Source organism: Ailuropoda melanoleuca, chromosome 15 (assembly GCF_002007445.2).
Source record: "Ailuropoda melanoleuca isolate Jingjing chromosome 15, ASM200744v2, whole genome shotgun sequence".
Taxonomy (NCBI): domain Eukaryota; kingdom Metazoa; phylum Chordata; class Mammalia; order Carnivora; family Ursidae; genus Ailuropoda; species Ailuropoda melanoleuca.
In genome coordinates, this window is record NC_048232.1 from 84,845,262 (window position 1) to 84,867,537 (window position 22,276).

General features: G+C 49.5%; 1 protein-coding gene across 2 annotated transcripts in view; it reads right to left on the reverse strand.

Moving 5' to 3' along the window:
* LOC117796502 overlaps nucleotides 1–22,276 on the reverse strand; it is a 60,325-nt gene that overhangs the window by 30,167 nt on the left and 7,882 nt on the right. Inside the window, exon 4 of one of the 2 annotated variants that reach the window (XM_034644569.1) lies at nucleotides 14,211–14,363. In XM_034644569.1, coding sequence (XP_034500460.1) covers nucleotides 14,211–14,363 — 153 coding nt within the window. Of the gene's footprint in view, nucleotides 1–14,210; nucleotides 14,364–19,513; nucleotides 19,675–22,276 lie in introns of those variants that run through there. The other variant, XM_034644570.1, reaches the window with a different exon arrangement.

The following is a 22,276-nucleotide window of genomic DNA, read 5'->3' on the forward strand; positions in this document are numbered from 1 at the left end:
TGGGTTTCACATTTCTACAAACCTATACTTTTTTTTTTAAAGATTTTATTTATTCATTTGACAGAGAGAGAGAGAGCACAAGCAGGGGGAACAGCAGGCAGAAGGAGAGGGAGAAGCAGGCTCCCCGGTGAGCAGAGACCCTGATGTGGGACTCAATCCCAGGATGCTGGGATCATGACCTGAGCCGAGGCAGACACTTAACGGACTGAGCCACCCAGGCGCTCCAAACCTATACTTTTAGAAAAAAAAAATATTGCTAACATAATTTTTTAAATTGGGAATGCATAATGATATCTCACAGAACTAATATTCCATGAAACGCAGTTTGGGAAATGGTGTTTTCACATAAATCCAATGAGTTTTAGGAGTATGAAAAAATTTCCCTCTTCCTCCAAATTTTAAAAAACCAAATCAAGAATACAGTGGTCAAGGGGCGCTGGGGTGGCTCAGATCATGATCTCAGGGTCCTGGGATTCAGCCCTGCGTCAGGTTCCGTGCTCAGCACAGGGTCTGCTTCTCCCTCTCCCTCTGTCCCTCCCCCTGCTCATGTTCTCTCTCTCTCTCTCAAATAAATAAATAAAATATTTTTAAAAAATAGCGCAGATATGGTCTAAGAGAAAAACTTGCAAGCTGAAGTCAGGAGACCCTGGATAAATCATTTCTTTTCTCCCGGCCTTACCTTACTTTCCAGGGTCCAGGGTTTAGCTCACACCAGGATCTACGACCTTGCCTTTCGGGGAGCCTTTCTGTCCAACTCCCAAGGCTTACTTGAGAAAGCCTGTTCAAAATCACTTTCCCTTTCTGCTTAGGGTCAATCTCATGCTATGGGCCTCCCCCCCAGGAACAAGGCTGCTCCCACGTGGGCTCAAAGCATGTTTGCTAAATGAACCCATGACCCTAGAGAGCACACACAAATTACTATGATGTGGGAGTGCAGTATCGTGAGGAGAAAGGAACAGGCATCTACTTTGAAGCACAACCATCAAAGAGAGCATGTGCCAGACTTTTAAAGCATTTCACCTTTCCTATCTTTCATCTACCTGTTAATATATTTTGCAATATCCTACTTGGGGCTGACTTGCCGAGTTTGCTAAAAGCAAAGGAGAGGGAGCGTGAGAGGTGAGAAACCCACACGGCTACACGTGTGCTTCTACTGACACCAAAGGTTTACTCTGAGACGGACACTGGAGCCTGACTGCAGCTTGCCACGAGCATTACGAAGTACACACCTGCTCGGGCTGTCTGGGGAAGGCCCATGAGGGGATGTCTTTAATAGGAAAATGGGGCGTACCAACCACTGATCAAGTCCTACATCAAAGCTGATGCCCCACTGTTTCTGGTCTGTGTCTAATTCTGCAGGTATGTATTTAAAAAATATACCAGCACTCACGAAATCCCCCTCTTGCCCTTTGAAAAGCTATAAAGGAGAAAAGGAATTAATTACGCTGAAAGTGGAGTCATAAACCCTCAATGGGGATGGCAGGAGGGGCCCACGATGATCTATTAGGATCAAACAGATGGATTCAGCCTTCCTTCTAAAATCGTCTACGCACAGCCACCATTTAAAAATATTATAATAGTCAAAAATAAGGGGCACTAAAGCAGGGTGCCCCACCTAGCAACTGATGGCTAAGACAAAGAAGCATGTCTCAGGTGCGCTCTCTGCCTGGGAGCTCAGGTCTTGGACCAGCTGGTCCCTTCCCCCACACAGATGAAAGGTGGCAGCTTGCCCTAGCTTCCGGTCCTCTGGGAGGCCCAGGCTTCCCCCGCCCCCAACATGCATGGAGCTCACCTACGCCCCCAGCTCAGTGGATACAGCTGTTTTGAGTTGCTTCCGTAACCCTTTCCAGAGTCTCCCCCAGCAGGCAGTCAGACCACAGTTAGCCCCTTTGGAAGGAAGTCCAGAGGATGGAGATGCGCAAAAGTCCTCACAACCTAGCCTGATGGATAAGCATACTGACCAAATAACTCCTATCGTTTAAGATCAAAAACAAAACAAAATGCAAATATGGCCATAAACTAAGTACTTTGTTGTGTAGTTTGAATTACCATTGAGGCTTCTTTTTAAGAGAAGTTCCAAAAGTATTTCATCATCAATGAAATGGCCAACGTAAATATTTACAGACTGGAAAAGGTTTATATATTACACATTCTTCTGCCTAATTTTTAACAGACTTCCAGGAACCAAGCCTTCCTAATCAACTACTCACTGAAGTGGGAAGTCCTGGGGTTAGATCCTCGGCACAGTCCCAGTCTCTGGGACAGTACAGATCAGTCGCAAAGCTTCCAGAACTGAGGCCTGTGCATTCTGAGCGGGCCCTTCACACTCGGTGCTATCATGCAATATCCAATCACCTTTCCAGTTGAAACACAAAGCCTTTTTATGGGACATTTTGCCCAGTACCCCACTATTAGTAAAGAAAGCCCTAATGTGTGTATTTACACTGACCTCGTGCCGCAGGACAGCCTAAATCTTTATGTGGATTCACTTGTGCGGCATGATTTATACCCACTCTGCGATGAAAGAAGCGAGGCTCGGAGAGGTGAGGTCACTCATTCAGAGCACACCACAGGCCCCACTGGACTAGGATCCAAACCGGGGCAGTCCCACTCCTGATCCTGAGTGTTACCCTTGCTGCACGAGCACAAAATAGCTTCCAATAAAGTTACTGAACTGTTTCAAAGTGGGGCTCCTGGGCAGAGAAAGCCAACAGTGACGTTTCCGGGTGCCAAGGTGACATGTGGTCAGCGGCCCTCATTAGGCACATTTGGGTCTGTCCTGATTCGGGGCTCCCAAAGTTCTGTGGGTGTCAGGTCCTCTGAGACTCTAGTGAGGGTCCTGGAACATTCTCCACACACATCCACATGGGCACACACACACGAAACTTCGCACAGTCCATGGGATCATCCTGATTAGGACTATGCCCTGCTCCCCTCCCCCATCCTAGAGGAATTTCTTCTTATCCAAAGTTTTAGAAATTTTTTAAAAGATTTTATTTATTTATTTTAGAGTTGGGGAGAGGGCAGGAGAGCGCACAGGGAGGAGCAGAGGGAGAGGGACAAGCAGACTCTAAGCTGAGCGCAGAGCCCGATGTGGGGCTTGATCCCACGACCCTGAGATCATGACCTGAGCCAAAAGCAAGTCAGACGCTTAAGCGACTGAGCCACCCAGGCACCCAATGATGGAAATGTTTGGAATAATAAATCAGTTTTCCTCAAGATCAAATGTCCTGTATATCCTTGCCTCCTTCTATTCCCCACCCCGATACAAAAACCACGCTGAAATTCTGAGAATATCCATCTGAAACCCAAGGTTTGATCCCAGTGAGGAGCTAGTGCTGCGAGCAGGTAGGCAGAGCCCGAGATGACTGGCCGTGAGCATCACTCATTTGTTCACTCAACTTATCAAGGGCTGCTAGGTGCCGGTGCTTGGAATATACTGGGAGGGAAACAAAGACCCCCTCCCCTTGCAGAGCTTCCGTTCCAGCAGAGGGAGACAAACAACAAGTAATAGACATGAAAAGCGATGAACTCTGATGTGTAGTAGGTTACAAAGTGATAACACGAAGGGAAAAAGAAAAGTTCGAGGACGATGAGAGGGATCCAGCTGTTGGAGCAATTTTGAGTCAGGTGGTCAGGGAGGACGTGGTTGAGGAGGTGACATTTAGGTAAAGCCTCGAAGGAGGTGGTCACCTGGGTAACTTGCAAGGACTCCCTTTCAGGGGGGTCTTCCTGTGTAAGGTCGGAATGTGCCCGAGGCCATGCCAGGCACGCGAGGCCTGCGTGGCTGGAGAACACCAAAGATCAAGGTCAGCAGATGAGTTCAGAGAGATACCCGGGCCAGGGGCACATCCAGAGGGGCTCGAGAGGTCACTAGAAGAGCATCCTGGAGGGAAAGGAGGCACCGCTGCGAGGTTGGGTTCAGAGCAGGTATGGCTCCCACTGCTGTGCTAAGAACAGATTCCAGAAGACGAAGAAGCAGGCTGACAGGTGGAGCACTGCCATAGTGGGGAGGGGAGACGGAGGGTGGCTCCAACCGTCTGGCAGCACCAACCCAGCAAGGGACTGACAGACTCTGCATTTATTTCGACGCAGGGCCAACTGCGGCTGGCGGCAGCTTGGCTCTGGGGTGAAAGAGAAGGAAGAACAGATGCTGTGGGGGTTTGGGTCCGAGGAGAGCTGCGGCCACCTTAGCGGGTTAGATTGAGAGGTGAGCGGGCCTGTGGGCAAGATGAGGTAAGGGCACGGGGACAGCTGGAGATGCGCCCTCGCAAGCAGGGAGGCTGGGAAGGCGTCTGAGCACAGGAGGGCGCTCAGGGAAAGGTTCCTGCAGAGAAAGAAGGGGAGGGGTGTGGGGCATCGGTGGCAAAGCCTTGAGAAAGTGCTGGAGAGAAAGTAATAAAAGAAAAAATTACTTTCTGGCTCATGCAGAAATGTTCATTTCGCCCAAAGAAAGAGAAGGCCATAAATATGTTCATTAGGGCTTTGGCAAAAATCCAGTTATCACCTACAGATTTGGTACAAAGGGTAATGGAGGAGATGATACTTTCAGCTCTTCCTTGGGCCTCTTTCCCTTGATCCTACTTTTTTTTTTTTTAAGATTTATTTTTTTATTCAAGAGAGCAAGAGAGCAAGGGTGGGGGGAGGAGCAGAAGGAGAGGGACAAGCAGACTCCACACTGAGCATGGGCCCCAAGGCAGGGTTCGATCCACGACCCTGAGATCATGACCTGAGCTGAAACCAAGAGTCCAACGCTCAACGGACTGAGCAGCCCCAGGCGCCCCTCCCCTTGATCCTATTCTTACCGGTGTTTAAAAAGTATAAAACCTTATGTAGCATCTTAGATTGTCCTAGATGCTGGGATTATCTGTCCACCCTATGCAGCTCACAATTATGCTGGCCTCTCCAAGTGACCAAAAAGACCGAACATTTTTGACATCGAATCAGGGAGGATGAATATCATCTATTTTAAGATAAAAAATTGGTTCTGAAGGTCCCTAGACATCTTACTTCAGAACTTAGCATTGTTGTAGCATTTCATAGTTTACACCCATGATCTGATCTGATGTTGAAAACCCCAAGAGGCAAACAGGGAAGCGTTGCTCACCGAAGGCCTGACCCGCTTTCCTGGGCACGGCAGGTGAAGCTGGAGGGAGGGTTCAGGGACCCACCCCCGCAGCCTCCGAAGGCTCCAGCTGGCTCTGGGCCCAGTTCGCTATTGCTCAAGCTGCTTCTTGATGGTGCTCCTGTCCGGCTAAACTCAGCTACCTGAGGGCACAGCGCCTCCTCTGCGTCCGCGCACCTGCACTGGGCCTCACGCGGAAGGCGCTCAAAATGTCTGCCTTTGGTGATGCCAACAGTAGGTGCTCTGAAATACTAACTAACGGGAAGAGAACACTGTTCCAGAAAGTGCAGAAATTATCTGGACAAAGCTACAAGCAAAGGAGGGGAAGGAGGATGGGAGCTGGTGTGGAACTGGGGAAAGAGGTTCAGTCTGGGAAGACGAAATGTCCCGGAGAGGGTCAGAGGTGGTGGTCACGCAGCAATGGGAATGCCCTTCGTGCCACTGAAGTGTAGCTTAAAAATGGTTAAAATGGTAAATTTTATGTTATGGATATTTTGCCACTATAAAAAAAGAAAAAAACAAACAAAAAAAGCCACCACAGGAAAAGGCACCGAGGGGTAAGTAATACGTCTTGACGACTTTGTGTCTTTAGAGCCAGACAGGGATTTACAAAAACGTAAAACTCCACTCTACATGTTTTTTGTTTGGGAAAATAGTTATTCTTCATAAAAGTATGCTATTTATGCTCATATTTAATGGGTTTCTTGTACTTTTCAAATGCATTAATACATATTTTTAAAATTTCTCAGCTCTAATATCAGTAATGTAACCTACATAAAGCATCCTTGATATTTACAAGCATAAAGGGGTCCTGATACCAAAATGCTTGGGAACACTGGCTCAGTGGAAGAGACAGACAAGCAAATGGATAAATAAGAAACCAGAAAACTGCCCGGTGCCACGAGCATATGCTGACAGAAAGGGAAGGTCTCACCAGGAAGCTGAGCCCTGAGGATAGGAAGGAGCCTGGCCTGCAAAGCACAGAGGCCAACCAGGGGTTGCAGGAGAGACGCCGGCACTGCCTTAGGCCCGATGAACAAAAAACAAAACACCCAAAAATACAAATCCTGGGAATTGCATGGTGGTAAGCAAGAGAGGAACAGCACACGAGGGGGATGGTGCAGACCGGGGTCCGGAGCTGACAGACGTGGTATGGCTGCTGAGTGGAGAATATTCTGGAAGGGGCCGTGGTGTGCTGCACTACGGCCAGGACACAGGTGCAGAAGCGCAGATTATAGATGGGGCCTGGCTGGGAAGGGAGGGGCAGGGATGGCAGCTGCATCCCCCTCGGATCCTTCCTCCCCTGGGAGCTCTGTCCTCCAGGGAGTGGTGCTCCCCGGGGGTGGGGGGGTTCCCTGAGCACAATGCAGGGAGGAGGATTACCCTGAATTGTATCTGCTACCAGCCCCCCACCGGGTGCTGAGCTCCTCAGGAGTCAGACCTACATTCTCACCTCTGTCCTTGCAAAAGCATCTGGAAAAGTCACACGTGGCATCACAGTAGTTACAGTAATACCAGCACATTCCATGCTGGGCACAGTTCCAAGGGCTCCACATACATCAATTTACTCAATCCTTACGACAGACACGCGATGTAAATACGATTCTTGTGCCCACTTTACAGATGAGGGAACTGAGGGACAAAGTACAGGATTTGCCTGAGGTCACACCCCTGGTAGCAGCCTGGTAGGATACAGCCTGGAATTTCTGGCTAAAACCAGCCTCTCCACAGCAGGTACCCCGACACAGTTTGCTATGGGAATAAATCTGTGAATAAACAGTGGGGGGGGGTTGTTTATTCAACTAATCTCTACACTCAACGTGGGGCTTGCACTCACAACCTCGAGATCAAGAGTGGCACACTCCTCCGACTGAGCCTGCCAGGCGCCCCCGCCCCTTTTCTTTACGTTTATTTAAGCAGCGCGTTTTTAAATAAGTCCGTGGAATCAGCAAAATGATACACCGTGGGCATTCCTGATTGCCGTGGGGCAGTGACAGACTCTGTCTGCTGGATGTTCTCACCCAGCTCAGTCTGACCAGCACAACCCGCTGGGAATAACTGCAGAAAACAAATATTTACTGAGCACCCAGCTGTGCCAGGCATGGTGCTATGCGCTGGGACCTTTTGGTGACCGTGACAAAGTCCACAGGCTCAGGAAGCTTCCGTTCTAGCAGGGAGACAGACCGTAAGTCCAGGAACCAGGAAGAAGGGCCCTCGCATGTGCTAAGCACTGGGAAGGGAGATGGGGAGGCAGGGGGGAACCGCCTTAGATGGAAGGGTCCAGGGGCCGGAGCAGCAAGCCCCCGCAGAGCCCCAGAAGCCTTGGCGAGGAGCAGGACTCAAGTCTGAGTAGCTGGGGAGCCGGGGAAGGATGCTGAGGTGAAGCGTAGCCTGGTCTTACCTTTATTTATTTATTTATTTTTAGAGATTTTACTTGCATGCACGCGCACACACACGAGTGAGTGGAGGAGCAGAGGGAGAGGGAGAAGCAGGCTCCCCGCTGAGCAGGGAGCCCAATGCGGGCTTGATGTGGGGCTCGATGCCAGGACCCCGGGATCATGACCTGAGCGGAAGGCAGATGCTTCACCAGCTGAGCCACCCAGCTGCCCCTAGTCTTAACTTTTATAAGGATCATTCCATTTGCTCTGGGGAGAACAGGCTAGAAGTACAAAGACCAGTGAGAGGCCACTTCCCTAGTCCAGGGGCCAGGCTGGGGCAGTAGCGGGTGGGTTAGAATGGGATGGAGTCCGAAGATCAGCCCGCTGGGATCTGCGGACAGACTAGAACCCGCTCACGCCCTGTTTTATTCCTGCCACTGCCTTACCCACCCTGCCAGGGCCTGCTGATTCTTCTTCAGGCCTGGAAGTCAAGCCCCACTGTCCCGCCCCTCCTGTGAGTAGTCAGGGAGCCCCTCCCGTTGGTGGCTGCCCTCTCCTGCCCTCATCTGGCAGCACTTGTGAGCCAAGTTCCGAGCCTGCCATCCCCTGCCAGGGGCCACTGGGTGGCCAGGGTGTGTTTATTGCACCATTGTTTAAAAGATGAATCGATGCTAACGACTCAAATTCTCAGCAGTAGGGGAAGGAGTCCATAAACTCTGGTACACCTATGCTCCAAAAAACTACGAAACCGCTGAAAAGGTTGAGGTAGACTTGATGGACTGATAGGAAACAAGTCTGCAACATACACACTTTCAGTGAAAGAGTAAATTGCAGGGGCACCTGGGTGGCCCAGTCAGATAAGCGTCTGCCTGTGGCTCAGGTTGTGATCTTGGGGTCCTGGGATTGAGCCCCGTCGGTCTCCCTGCTCCACGGGGAACCTGCTTCTGCCTCTGCCCCTCCCAGCACTCAAGCTCTCTGCCTCTCTCTCTGACAAAGTCTTTAAAAAAAAAAAAAAAATCTTTGAAAGAGTAAATTGCATGCATGAAAATATGCATGCTTTTCATTTTTATTTGAAAAGACGTGATATGTATATTTGCACAGGCAGAGAACAGAGTCAGGAAGACACACACCAAATCCTGAATGGTAAGTCCCCCCGGGGCATAGGAAGGCAAAAGGCGAGTGATAGGACTGTTCCTATCTCTATCTCGGTACTGTCTTATGTTTTCACAATGCTTCAGTGTCATTTTTATAATTAAAAATGCCATCTTTTCCCAAGATCCCACCCGGCCCTCGCAGGCGCTGGGGAAGCAGCTCTCCCCCTCCACACGCCTCCCATCTCCTGCTCTCAATCCTCGCAGTGCTGTGCTCCATCCTGCCACACGGTGCCCTGCAGACTGCGTTTCCGGCTCCCAGCTTCTGGCCTCCCTCCCTGACCTCCACCTAAAAAAGCCTCTCTTGTTTCTGGCAGTGCCCACAGCCTTGTGTGGGGACAAGCCCTCAGCCCAGTTCCTGTGCTGCCAGCTCAACCTCCCACTAAGTATTCCCATGCCCCCTTCTCCAACCTGGCCTCCCTGCCCCCTCGCTTGCCTCCCTGTCTGTAAAATACGCAGCAGCTTTGAATCACTTTCCTGCTGGGAAACTTCTAAGGCTTCCATCGCCTAAGAATAAAATCTCCTCTGGCATGGCTTGGCTCAAGTTTCCTGCCCATTTCCAAACACTCCCGGGCTCCCTGTGCTGGAACCACTCCAAATCCTCCTGGTTCCAAACAAGCCACAGCCTCCAGGTCGGCCTTCCCTTGTGCCTTTGCTCAAGAAGCCCTGGAACGCAGCTCAGCCCCCCACTGGTCCTCAGCTCCCCACCCCCTTCAACTGACCCCCCCCCCCCAAACAAGTACTTAACTTTTGGGGCACCTGGGTGGCTCAGATGGTTAAGCGTCTGCCTTTGGCTCAAGTCATGATCTCGGGGGTCCTGGGATCGAGTGCCCCCCCCCAGGCTCCCAGCTCAGCAGGGAGCTTGCTTCTCCCTCTCCCTCTCTGCCTCTTCCGCTGTGCACTCACACTCTCTCTGTCTCAAATGAATAAATAAAATCTTTAAAACAAACAAGTACTTCCCTTTCAAACCCTGTGTGCAATTCCCTTCCTCTGGGAAGCATCCTCTGAACCTACCCAGGTCCTGCAGGTTAACTTCTGCCCGCCCTGTTCCCTTGCATTCTGCGCCTCCATCTACTACGGTCCCTTCTGGGAGTCAACACACTACAGCCCATGGCCCACATCTGCTCTGCCACCGGTTTTTACATGGCCTGTGAGCTAAGTATGGCTTTTACATCGCTAAATGGTTGAACAAAAATTAAAAGGAGAGGATTTCATGACACTCGACAGTTGTATGAAATGTGTACCAAGGGGTGCCTGGGTGGCTCAGTCAGTGAAGCATCTGCCTTTGGCTCGGGTCCTGATCTCAGGGTCCTGGGATTGAGTCCCATGTCAGGCTCCCTCCTCAGCGGGGAGTCTGCTTCTCTCTCTCCCTCTGCAGCTCCCCCTGCTTGTGCTCTCTAACAAATAAATAAAATCTTTTTAAAAAACTGAATACTGAATTATGTGAAAATGATACTGAAATTTCGGGGCCCAGAAGACAGGCCACACTCACGTATTTGGTGATGTATAGTCCACGGCTGCTTTTCACGCTACGATGACATAGCTGAATGACCCCAAAGCCTAAACTATTTACTACCTGGCTTTTTACAAAGTTTGCCAACCCCGGCCCACTTTACTTATATATTTATAGGTCAATTTTCAAGTGGACATAAGCCCCCAAGAACAGATGACACTTCCCTGTTGATCTGTCGTGCTTTGTTACCGTAGCCAGCATGGCGTGGGATCTCAAAGGCCTGGCTGTTCAGTCATGGCAATGTGTTCTTGGAAGGGAAAATGCGCCGGATTCGTGATTTGTGGAGGGAACACGGCCATAAAAGAAAGGTCAACGTCAGACATCACTGGGGTCGGGAGGTTAGCTGTTTTTTTTCCATGGAGAGTAAAACATGTTACAGTCTCAATTCCGCTCATGGTTCCTCTGGACTGAGGGCAAAAATGGACACCCAAGTCAACGCTTCAAAGGAAAATTGCTTCTCGTGAAAAATTCCCAGGCCCCCAGATCCGTGGATCTTATTATCCTCACACAAGTTCTCGTGGTAGGAGGCTGGTAATTATGCAAGACTTTGCTTAAGAGACACAGGGACTATTTCCTCTCTTGTCATATCTAATGAGGTGTTTAGTTGCCAAAGTCCCCCATAATTTGCTTCCACCCTACCCCTCCCAGCCCAAACAGGAATTCTCCCCCACAGACAAGTGTGGCTTCTCACCTTCCCGGGGAACCTGTCTCCTGCCAAGGTCACCTACTGACGCTGGAATGTGTTGGAATGTTGGTGAGGTTGGTGAGGTCTGGAGTCAACGGCCAAGAAAGAATTCTGGAGATGTCTTCGGTGCAAAATGGTGGTTTTATGAAAGCACAGGGACAGGACCCGTGGGCACAAGGAGCTGCTCTGGCTGCTGCCCTGGGATCTCCCTGCTGCCCCAGGATTTTGAAGAGCAAGGGATTATATGCCTTGGGGCTGGGAAAAGTAAAGACAAGGGAAATTCCAAGAGGACTTTCACATGTTAAAGGCTCAGGATCCTGGAGGAAGGTTCTAATCTGCGCATCTCAAGTACTGTCTGATGGGCAACGTGGCAGGTTGTAAGGACATTTAATTTTACCTACATTTCCTTCTGCCTTTGTTTCCCACATCACTATCAAGCTCCAAGCATCCTTGAAGATGTACCTCAAAACCACTCCTGGGGGCGCCTGATTTCTCTCCCTTGGCCCCTCCTCCCACTCCTGTGAGTTGGCTTCTCTTTCTCTCCCTCTCCCTCTGCCCCCCTCTTGAGTACTCTCTCAAATAAATAAAATCCTTAAAAAAAAAAAAAGGTGAAGACTGGGGCGCCTGAAGTGTGTGACTCTTGATCTCGGGGTCATGCTATCTCTCTGTCTAATAAATAAATAAAATCTTTTTTTTTAAATTTTATTTATTTGACAGAGAGAGACACCCAGCGAGAGAGGGAACACAAACAGGGGGAGTGGGAGAGAAAGAAGCAGGCTCCTAGCAAAGGAGCCTGATGTGGGGCTCGATCCCAGAACGCCAGGATCACGCCCTGAGCTGAAGGCAGACGCTTAACGACTGCGCCACCCAGGCGCCCCAAATAAATAAAATCTTTTTTAAAAAAATCACACCAAGAAGCTCAAAAAGCAGTTAAAAACGCATTTTGAACATTGTAGGTCAGTTTTCATCTACATAGTAAAACGGAAGTGTTTTGACTGTGGTTGTTAGTGCTGCCGATAGGCTTCAGTGGCATTAAGAAGTTTTCTAACTGTAATCTTTCTCATTGAATATTTTTTTAAAAGATTTTAATTATCCATTTGAGAGAGACCTTGAGTCGGCGGGGGGGGGGGTATGGAGCAGAGGGGGAAAGACCAGCACACTCCACCCTAAGGGCTCCATCCCAGGACCCTGAGATCATGACCTGGGCCGAAGTCAGATGCTAAATTGACTGAGCCACCCAGGCGCCCCTCACTGAACAATTTTTTTAAAAACCTATTTGTATCTATCACTTATTCTATGCTGGACACTGAGCCAGGCACTTCCCATTATCACATTGATTTAATGATTCAATACATACGAAATTCTGAGAACCGTGCTGGAAGTAGCGAGTGCCTGGTAAATGTTGGCTGTTATTATCTCAATCTTCACATACCTACTCATTTCCTTTTTTTTTTTTAATTTTATTATATTATGTTAGTCACCATACAGTACATCCCTGGTTTCTGATGTAAAGTTCGATGATTCATTAGTTGCATACCTACTCATTTCTAATGAGGGAAGGATTATTATGCCCCACCACAAAGGAGGGCATGGTGTTGTGTCCAGAGTGGCGCAGCTGGTCAGTGGCAGAGTCCAGTGGAGGTCAGGTTTGTCTCTTCTTACACTCGGTGGCTCATCAGAAAATATATGCATTAAATTTAAGTCTCGTTCAGACACGTGACATAATGTAGACCCCCATGTGGTCTGGAGAACTCATTCCCTCTGGGAATTGGAGGTGATGGGGGAGAGGGGACACGGGATGCAGAGACTGCCAGAAAACCCATGAAGACTGGCTCTACCTTGCACACAGCCTCCAAGAGGGCTCCTGCCTCCAGGTTTGCTCAGAACCAGCTCTGCACCAGGGACAATAGGGAGGCTGGAAAATCAGTCAGCACTTGCTGACTGCCCTGGAGAGCTAACATAACAGACACGTGACAACACAGACAAAGACGAAACAACTGCAAACCAGGATAAGAGAAGAAAAATGACAGGGTGCTGAGCTAAGGACTAGGGTTACAACTTCAGATGTTCAGAAAGCAGTTTCTTACAGTTTTCCTATTTTTATCTATTAAATGTTATATAATCAGATCCTATGGGCAAAAGAAGCTATACAGTCTCCTTCTTTTCTATCTGCCACCTTCCATAGTGATAAACGGGATGGATGAGGCCAAGGAAATAGGAATCTATTTCTATCTAGCACTTTATCGATCAGCCAGTAAGTATGTTCTAAATGATACAGATAAGGTGGGTCTTAACACTAAATGGGTCTCTTTCTGTCTCCCATTACTTTGATGAAGCTTAATCTAGCAACTATTTAGCCCACTTGGACATAGTTCTAGAAAAATTAGATCCCAAGACCGGAAGAGGCTGCAGTAGGGTGAGGGGCTGGCAGGAGGTGCTGCAGGTCCGCCCCGGGCGGAAGTCAACCCTGGCGCCCAGAGTCCCCGCCGACCGAGCCCTGTGAGGTGCCGCGCGCTTGGAGGTCCCGCCGTGCCCCCGGCCGTCGCGGGCCATCCAGCGGCCCCTTGCACCCGCGTCCTTCCCCGCTTTGGCTCGCGTTCACCCTAAACCCCGCAGCGCCCGCCTCCGTCCGTCCTGGCCCCCACGAACCGCCTGCCCGGCAGAGCCGCTTAATAGGGCTGAATTCGGGGTATGCCCCGGCAGGTCTTCCGCTACCTACCTCCCACCCACCAAGGGCCACAAGCCGCCAGCAGATGCCGCCCCGCCGTCCTCACTTAAGGAAGTTCTCTTTCGCCAAAAACACACACACACACACCCCACACACACACACACACCCCACACACACACACCCCACAAGCCTCGACCAGGATGGAGACGCAACCCGCACCCGAAGGCGTTCTAGAGACTCGGGGAGAGGGCGGCGCAGTGAGGACGCCTCCACACACAGACACACACCCACAGCTCTCCTCCGGCCCCCGCCGCGCTGCCCCGGAGCGCGTGCCCACCGCGTGCTCTCGCCAAACCCCTTCCCCCACCGACCCCCGGCGAGCGTCTGCCCGCGCGCTCCCCCGCCACGCCGCCCCCAGCGATCTCCTCGGGGCGCGTGCCCGCCCGCGCGCTCCCCCGCCATGCAGCCCCCAGCGATCTCCCCGGGGCGCGTGCCCGCCCGCGCGCCCATCCACGGTAACCTCTCGCTCCCCGCGCTTCCCCGCGCCACCCCCGCACGTGAAAGCAAATCAGCACCACAAAACCATCCAAAGGGCCAGAGGCGAGTGGTGGTGGGTGGCGGGGAAAATAAAATCGAACTGAACTGGACCCCTGCCCGCCCTTCCGGACGGGGTTAGGTTAAAATCCTCACCTCTGCTTCCTCAGTGGCAAGCCGAGGGCCTTGATGGACATTTGTTTCCTGGGGCCCCTCCGAGCGCCTCTGAGCGCGCCTCTGCCGCCTTGAGCCAGGAGACTTATGCAGACAACACGGGGACTGAGCGGCCGGTTCACAGAGCGGGAGACCCTGAGACGAGGAACAGGAGTGAAGTGGAAAGGCCGTGGTTAAAACTCAGCTGGTGGTGGTTAATGCACGTGCGTGGTGCCGACCGGATGGACCTAGTTCAGGGCGCTGTGGCCCGAGGCCCACGAGAAAACCACGCCTGCACTCCCTGGGCCCGCAGGGCTTGTTGAAGGAATGAAGCAGGGTGAGGGCACCTTACATCTCGGCTCTAGGACAGTGGGGGCAGGCCTGACCGCTGTGTTTGGGAGAGTCCAAAAAAGGACAGGGTGCCAGGGCCGAACTTAACCGCCCTCACCAGGTTCCTTGCCACCTCACCTGCTGTGGGGGGCGGACGTGATCACCACCCTGACCTCCTCCAAACTGTTTTGCTTGGTAAATGTTAAGTTAGCGAGGCCCATCGCTAGGGCCATCAAGAAAGCTGAGGTGCGGGCCCTGGGAATAATTGTTGCCATCCACATAGTGATGGGAAACAAACGCAAAAGAAAAATTAAATTTCCTTACTCCCTACAGCCCATTGACAAATCCTTGAAACAGGCAGAGTGACATTCCTCTAGGAACTCAGCTGCCTCAATGTTAATACTTGGCTAACTAGGGGCGCCTGGGTGGCTCTGTCCGTTGAATGTCTGCCTTCAGCTCAGGTCCTGATCCTAGGGTCCTGGGTTGGAGCCCCACGTTGGGCTCTGCTCGGTGGAGAGCCTGCTTCTCTCTTTCCCTCTGCTGCTCTCTCTGCTGCTCCCCCTGCTGTGTGCTCTGTCAAATAAATAAAAAAATCTAAAAAAAACAAAAAACAAAAAACTTGGCTAACTAGCCATCCGGGAAATACACATCAAAACCACAATGACATATCACCTTACACCAGTTAGAATGGCCAAAATTAACAAGACAGGCAACAACAAATGTTGGCGAGGATGTGGAGAAAGGGGAACCCTTACACTGTTGGGAATGCAAGCTGGTGCAGCCACTCTGGAAAACAGGATGGAGGTTCCTCAAGACGTTAAAAATAGAGCTACCTATGACCCAGCAATTGCACGACTAGGTATTTACCCCAAAGATACAGATGTAGTAAAAAGAAGAGGCACACGCACCCCAATGTTCATAGCAGCAACATCCACAATAGCCAAACTGTGGAAGGAGCCTAGATGCCCTACAACAGACGAATAGATAAAGAAGATGTGGTCCATATATACAATGGAATATTACTCAGCCAAGAGAAAGCATGAATACCCACCATTTGCATCGACATGGATGGAACTGGAGGGGATTATGCTAACTGAAGTAAGTCAATCAGAGAAAAAAAATTATCATACGGTTTTGCTCATATGTGGAACATAAGGAATGGTGCAGAGGACCACAGGGGAAGGGAGGGAAAACTGAATGGGAAGAAATCAGAGAGGGAGACAAACCATGAAGGACTCTGGACTCCGGGAAACAAACTGAGGGTTACAGAAGAAAGGGTGTGGGGGGATGGGGTAACTGGGTGATGGGTATTAAGGAGGGCCCCTGTTGGGATGAGCACTGGGTGTTATGCACAACTAATGAATCATGGAACACCACATCAAAAACTTATGATGTACTCAATGCTGGCTAGCTGAACATAAAAGAAAAAAAAATACTTGGCTAAGGGAAAAGGCAATCTTAGCCTGACCCCCAGGATACTGTGAGTCTGCTTTAACATATAAAAATTCCTTCGGAGGGGGGCGCCTGGGTGGCTCAGTCAGTGAAGTGTCTGCCTTCAGCTCAGGTCATGGTCCCAGCGCCCTGGGATGGAGCCCCCTCATCGGGCTCCCTGCCCAGCGGGGAGCCTGCTTCTCCCTCTCCCTCTAGTTCACTCTCTGTCAAATAAATAAAATCTTTAAAAAAATAAAATAAATTAAAAAAAAAATTCCTTTGGAAACTTTCTCTCTTAACCCCCTAAGATACATGTTGGCAATCATCCCCCAAGCACATGGCCCACTGATACATATCTGAAGGGTCTCCTAAGGTTTTTTTAGACAATAATAAATGACCTTTTCCTAACAATAGCTAGCCCCCTCAAGGTCCTGGAAACCTTGCTTCCAAAATTCCTTAGAGACACACTATCCCTAACCCCCTCCCAACTTGAAAGTATATAATCGGCCACTCCTCACTACCCCAGTGCGGGGTTGTGTCCTGGTGCTTTAATAAAACCACCTTTCTGCACCAAAGACGTCTCAAGACTTCTTCCTTGACCATTTGCTCTGAGGCCCACCCCTTCAAGCCACATCCACAGCAACCATGGGCTGTGACGCCACCAGCCCGTTTCTGCTTGTCTTTGGCTGGGCTCCCTGGGAAACGGAATCGCGTGTCTGAGATGCGCTTTCAGCAAGCACAGTGGGCAGTGTTCTCAGGAGGGCAGCGTAAAGTCAGAGGAGCTGGACTGGGCGGCAGTGGAGCTGCCGTGCGGTTGGGGGCCTTACCCAGTTCCATAGGGAGCTCAGGAGCTGAGACGGTCCTCTAGAGTTGGTCCTGAATCGAGGTAAGGGGGCTGGCCCTTTGTAACCCTGCATAGACCAGTCACTGGCCGTGAACTGCCCTGGCGAGGGCATTCTCCAGGGCACGGTGGCTCCCTTTGGTGACGGGCAAGTCTCAGGGAAGAACTCAGCTGAACTAAGCCGTCACAGCCAACACGGGACCCCCGCCGCTTGAGGATGGCACCTCTGCCCCAGGGGCATTCTCGGTGGCACAGCATGGCACCAGCTACACTCCTTGAGAGCAGCCTCGTGGACTCTCCTCTGCTCTCTCAACACCTTTTGTTTCCCTGCTACTTAGGCTGTAGGGGTGGATGATGGTCACACCACAGCTCCTAATTAAAATAATAATAATAATAACAATAATAATGTTCCATTCTAAAGACAAGCCCAGAGTAAAGGTGAAATGCCAAATGCAATTCCAAATTTCTGGAGTAGAGACCTTGGCCCCACTTGGGTCAGGTTGCCCACCCCGGTAATTGATTCCGGCCTAGGGATGGAATCCAAAATATAAATATGGCTGCCCAGGGCCTACCGTTGCGACTGCGCGGTTGGGAGAGGGGACAGATTCCCCCCAAAGGAGAATTACTGTGTGAGGCACTGACGCCTACAAGTAGGAGCTCCTGCAATGAGTAGGAGCTTCTGTGCTGACATAAGAAGATATGCCAGGGCTTGGGAGGGCGGAAGTGTGACATTCTCGGAGAATTCGCCATTTATTTATTCAACAAATATTCTAAGGGAAGAAGACAGACACTGAACAAGCACTCAGGTTTATGAGGTGGTCATAAGTCCCACAGAGACATGCAAAGCCAGGAAGAGACCACTGGTCGTGGCAGGTGAGGGTGGGGGCTGCTCTTCAAACAGGGGTCAGGGCAGCTGGCACTTTGGAGCAAAGACCTAAGGGAGGGGAATGGAGGTGGCCTGGTGTGCCTGAGGTAGAGAGGAGAGGCTCGCCAGACTGGGGCTGGGGCTGGAGGGGAGGAAGGATGTCATCAAGGGGCAGGGCCGGATCCCACATGACCTTGAGAGCTGTGGGGAGGACTTGGGCTTTCTGTGGGATTGGAGGGTGGGCCACAATGTGGGAAACAAAGGCAAAAGAAAAAAAATTAAATTTCCTTCCTGCATACAGCCCACTGACAAGACCTTGAAACAGACAGAGTGACCTTCCTCTGGGAGCTCGGCCACCTCAATGTTAATACTTCGTTAAGGGCAAAAAGGCAACTTGACCTTAACTCAACCTCCCAACCTCTGGGATCCTGTAAATCTACTGTAACATGTAAAATTTCCTTTGGAAACTTACTTTTATCTCTAGCCCCCCCACCCCACCCAAGATATCTATTGGCAGTAATCCCCCAAGCATAAGACCCGGTATACATCTGAAGGGTCTCAGGACTAGGGTTTTACTAGACAGCAGTAAATAACCTTTTCCTAACAACAGTCAGCCCCTCAGGGTCCTGGAAATCTTGCTTCCAAATTCCTTAGAGACTTACACTATCCCTAACCCCCTCCCAACTTGAAAGCAGATAATTAGCCACTCCTCATGACCCCAGTACAGCTCTTTCTGCCCACCGGTCCTGTCCCTGTGCTTTAATAAAACCGCCTCTTTGCACCGAAGACGTCTCAGGAATTCTTTCTTGGCCTCCGGCTCTGAACTCCAATGTCTTTCCTACGTCAGGCCATACCAGGAGTTGTTGCAGAAGGGACTGGAGAAATATGCTGGACCCTGGAGAGGGCAAGCTGAGGACAGAGCGGAAGCTGACACCCCGCAAACCCCCGCCCACACTCCCAGGTGGGATCTGTGTGACATTCCTCAGGCACTCCGGCTGCCCTAAAACTAAGGGAAGGAAAAAAACCAAAAGCACCAAATGGTTCATTAAGAGAGATCACAGTCCAGCAAGACTTGAGTCTCCCTCAGTTTGCAAATGTCTTAGTGATTGACAAGAGAAAAGCTTTCTTATCCATAACCTAACAGAAGGAAACTCCCAACTATCTTAATGTCCCTTTTCCCATACCTCCCCCAACTCCCAAGTCTATAATCAGCCACTCCTCACAACCCCAGGGCAGCAGTTCTTTCTGCCCGTGGGTCCCACCCCTGAACTTGAATGAAATCACCAGTCTGTACTGGGGATGTCTCAAGAATTCCTTCTTGACTTTCCACTCCGGACCTCACCTACATTGAAAAAAAACACATCAGGTCCCGCCCGTGAAACTGCTTCCATGCCGACCCGGGCAGTGGAGATGTTCTGTGGGCTGGGGAACGATGTGGCAAGATTATGGTTTTACAGAAGTCCTCTCATGTAAAGTAATGGTCCCCAGACTTAGGCTTGCAGAGACCAATCAAATAGCAACAACGAGAACACCAAAAACTTCTTAAATGCTGAACACACATCCATCCTATGGCCTACCAATTCCATCCCTTGGTATCTACCCTACAGAAATCCATATATATATTCATCAAAATACATGATGAGAATGTTCTTAGCAGTAAAATATGGTAGCTCCCAACTGGAAACCACTTACATTCGTCAGTAGTAGAATGAATAAGTACGTTGTACGACATTCATATTGTGACGTATCACACAACAACGAACAAGAGAGATCACCGAACCTCACAACATGATGAAGAACAAAAGCCGAACACGACAGATCCTTCCGCTATGACTCCATTTATATGGGGCAGAGAAACAGGTCAACCCAATCTCTGCTGTTAGATTCCGGTTAGCGGGAACTCTGGAGGAGAGGGTGACGGCTAGAAACATCAGAGGCTTCATGGGGCACTGGGACTTCTCCAGTTCCTGATCCACGTATTGGGTGAGGATGTGTTGAGCCTGTGAACATTCATCAAGCTGTACACTGAGGAGTACGTGCACTTTTCTGTATTATGTTCTACTTAAAAAAAAATTAATTTAAAAATACCTTCGCAGGGGCGCCTGGGTAGCGCAGTCAGTTGAGCCCCCGACTCTTGGTTTCAACTCAAGTCGTGATCTCAGGGTCACGAGATTGAGCCCTACATAGACTCCATGTTCAGCACAGAGTCGACTTGAGACTCTCCCTCTCCCGGTGCCCAACACCTGCCCCCCCAAAATAAATAAATCTTTAAAAAAGACAAAAGCATCTGACTCTTGCTTTCAGTTCAGGTCTAGATCTCTGGGTCATGAGTTCAGGCTCCACGTTGGGCTCCACACTGGGCATGGAGCCTACTGAAAAACAAAACAAAACAAACCTTTGCACTTAGACCTACCATTGCCAGTTTTTTTTTTTTAAGATTTTATTTATTTATTTGACAGAGAGAGAGAGCAAGTGAGCAACAAGCAGGTGGAAGGGCAGAGGGAGAAGGAGAAGTGAAGCCCCGTGAGGGCCTCGACCTGAGCTGATGGCAGACACTTCACTGAGCCACCCAGGCGCCCCTGCAATTTGTTATTTTGCAAGTGAGGCTATTGTACCGGGAAGGTAAGGTGTCATAATTACAGGATACATGGCCTTTCTTGAAATACAATTGATGTATCTTTTGAAAATCTTTCTGCATATCTTTATTGGCTGTGAACTCGCGTTGGAGCTCACTGGTGTATGAAGTAGGTTGGTGTGGGAAGATATAAGTCCAGACAAGGAGAATGGCCATCTGGGTAGTGTGATGGTGACAGTGGGAGGGTGAGGCAGGGCCGGGGACATGTCTCAACTTAGAACCAGTGAGACTTGTTGGCAATTTAGGGTTGAGGATGATTGAATTTCTTTTTGCTTGGGAACCTGGAAGATGGTGATGCTATTACTTGAGACAGAATATAAAGGAGGAATCCATTGAGGGAGGTATTAAATTTCATTGTGGGCATGTTACGTTTTAAGTACCTGCTAAATCATACAGGAATATTTATCTGGGAGGCAGTTGGAAAAGTGGGTTTGGAGGGATCAAAGACCAAAACTTAAGGGCTAAAATTAAAAAGTCTTAGAAGAAAATATTGGGGAAAAAAATCTTCATGATATTGGATTTGACGACTACACGGACATGACTTCAAATGCACAGGCAACGAGAGAAAAAATAAAATTGAACTTCCTTACAATTGAGAACTTTTCAGCATCAAAGGATATTTATCAAGAAAGAGAAGAGGGGCGCCTGGGTGGCACAGCGGTTAAGCGTCTGCCTTCGGCTCAGGGCGTGATCCCAGCGTTATGGGATCGAGCCCCACATTAGGCTCCTCTGCTGTGAGCCTGCTTCTTCCTCTCCCACTCCCCCTGCTTGTGTTCCCTCTCTCACTAGCTGTCTTTGTCTCTGTCAAATAAATAAATAAAATCTTAAAAAAAAGAAAAAGAAAAAAGAAAGAGAAGAGATAACCCACTGACTATCTACCTCATTAACCCGAATATATAAAGAAGTCCTAAAAGTCAGCAACAAAGCACCAAACAACCCAATTCAAAAATGGACAAAGGACTTGGACATTTCTTCAAAGAATATATAAAAATGGCCAATGAGCCCATGACAAGGTCCTCAACAACATCAGTCATTACAGGAACACAAATCAAAACCACAGTGAGATCCCATTTCACATGTACTAGGACGGCTATAACTGAAAATGCAGCAAAGAACAAGTACTGTCAAGGATGTAGAGAAATTGGAGCGCTTGTGCCTTGCTGGTGAAATGTAAAATGGCGTAGCCACCGTGGGAAACAGTTTGGCCCTTTCTCACAACGTTAAACTCAGAACTACCTTGTGACCCACCGATTCCATTCCCAGGTGTATAACCAAAAGAACTGAAAGTGAGAACTTGAACAGACGAACTTGTACACCCACGTTCACAGCAGCATCATTCACAATAGCCGCAGGGTGAAAACAACCCAAGTGTCCATCAACAGATGAAGGGATGAACAAAATGTGTATATAAATATAATATATATTATATACGTAATACATATATGCAATGGAATATCATTCAGACATGAAAAGGAATGACATTTTCATATATGCTACAACATGAATGGATCTTGAAAACATGCTTAGTGAAATAAGCCAGCCACAGAGGGTCAACCATTATATGATTCCACCTACAGGAGGTCCCTAGACTAGGCAAATTCATAGAGACAGAAAGTAGATTTGAGGGGCGCCTGGCTGGCACAGCGGTTAAGCGTCTGCCTTCGGCTCAGGGCGTGATCCCGGCGTTATGGGATCGAGCCCCACATCAGGCTCCTACGCTATGAGCCTGCTTCTTCCTCTCCCACTCCCCCTGCTTGTGTTCCCTTTCTCGCTGGCTGTCTCTATCTCTGTCGAATAAATAAATAAATAAAATCTTTAAAAAAAAAAAAAAAGAAAGTAGATTTGAGGTTACCAGAGTTTGAGGGGGAAAAGGATTGGGGAGTTATTAATTAATGGATAGAGTTTTTGTTGGGGATGATGAAAAAGTTTTGCATGTACATGGTGATGATGGGCGTACAGCATTCCGA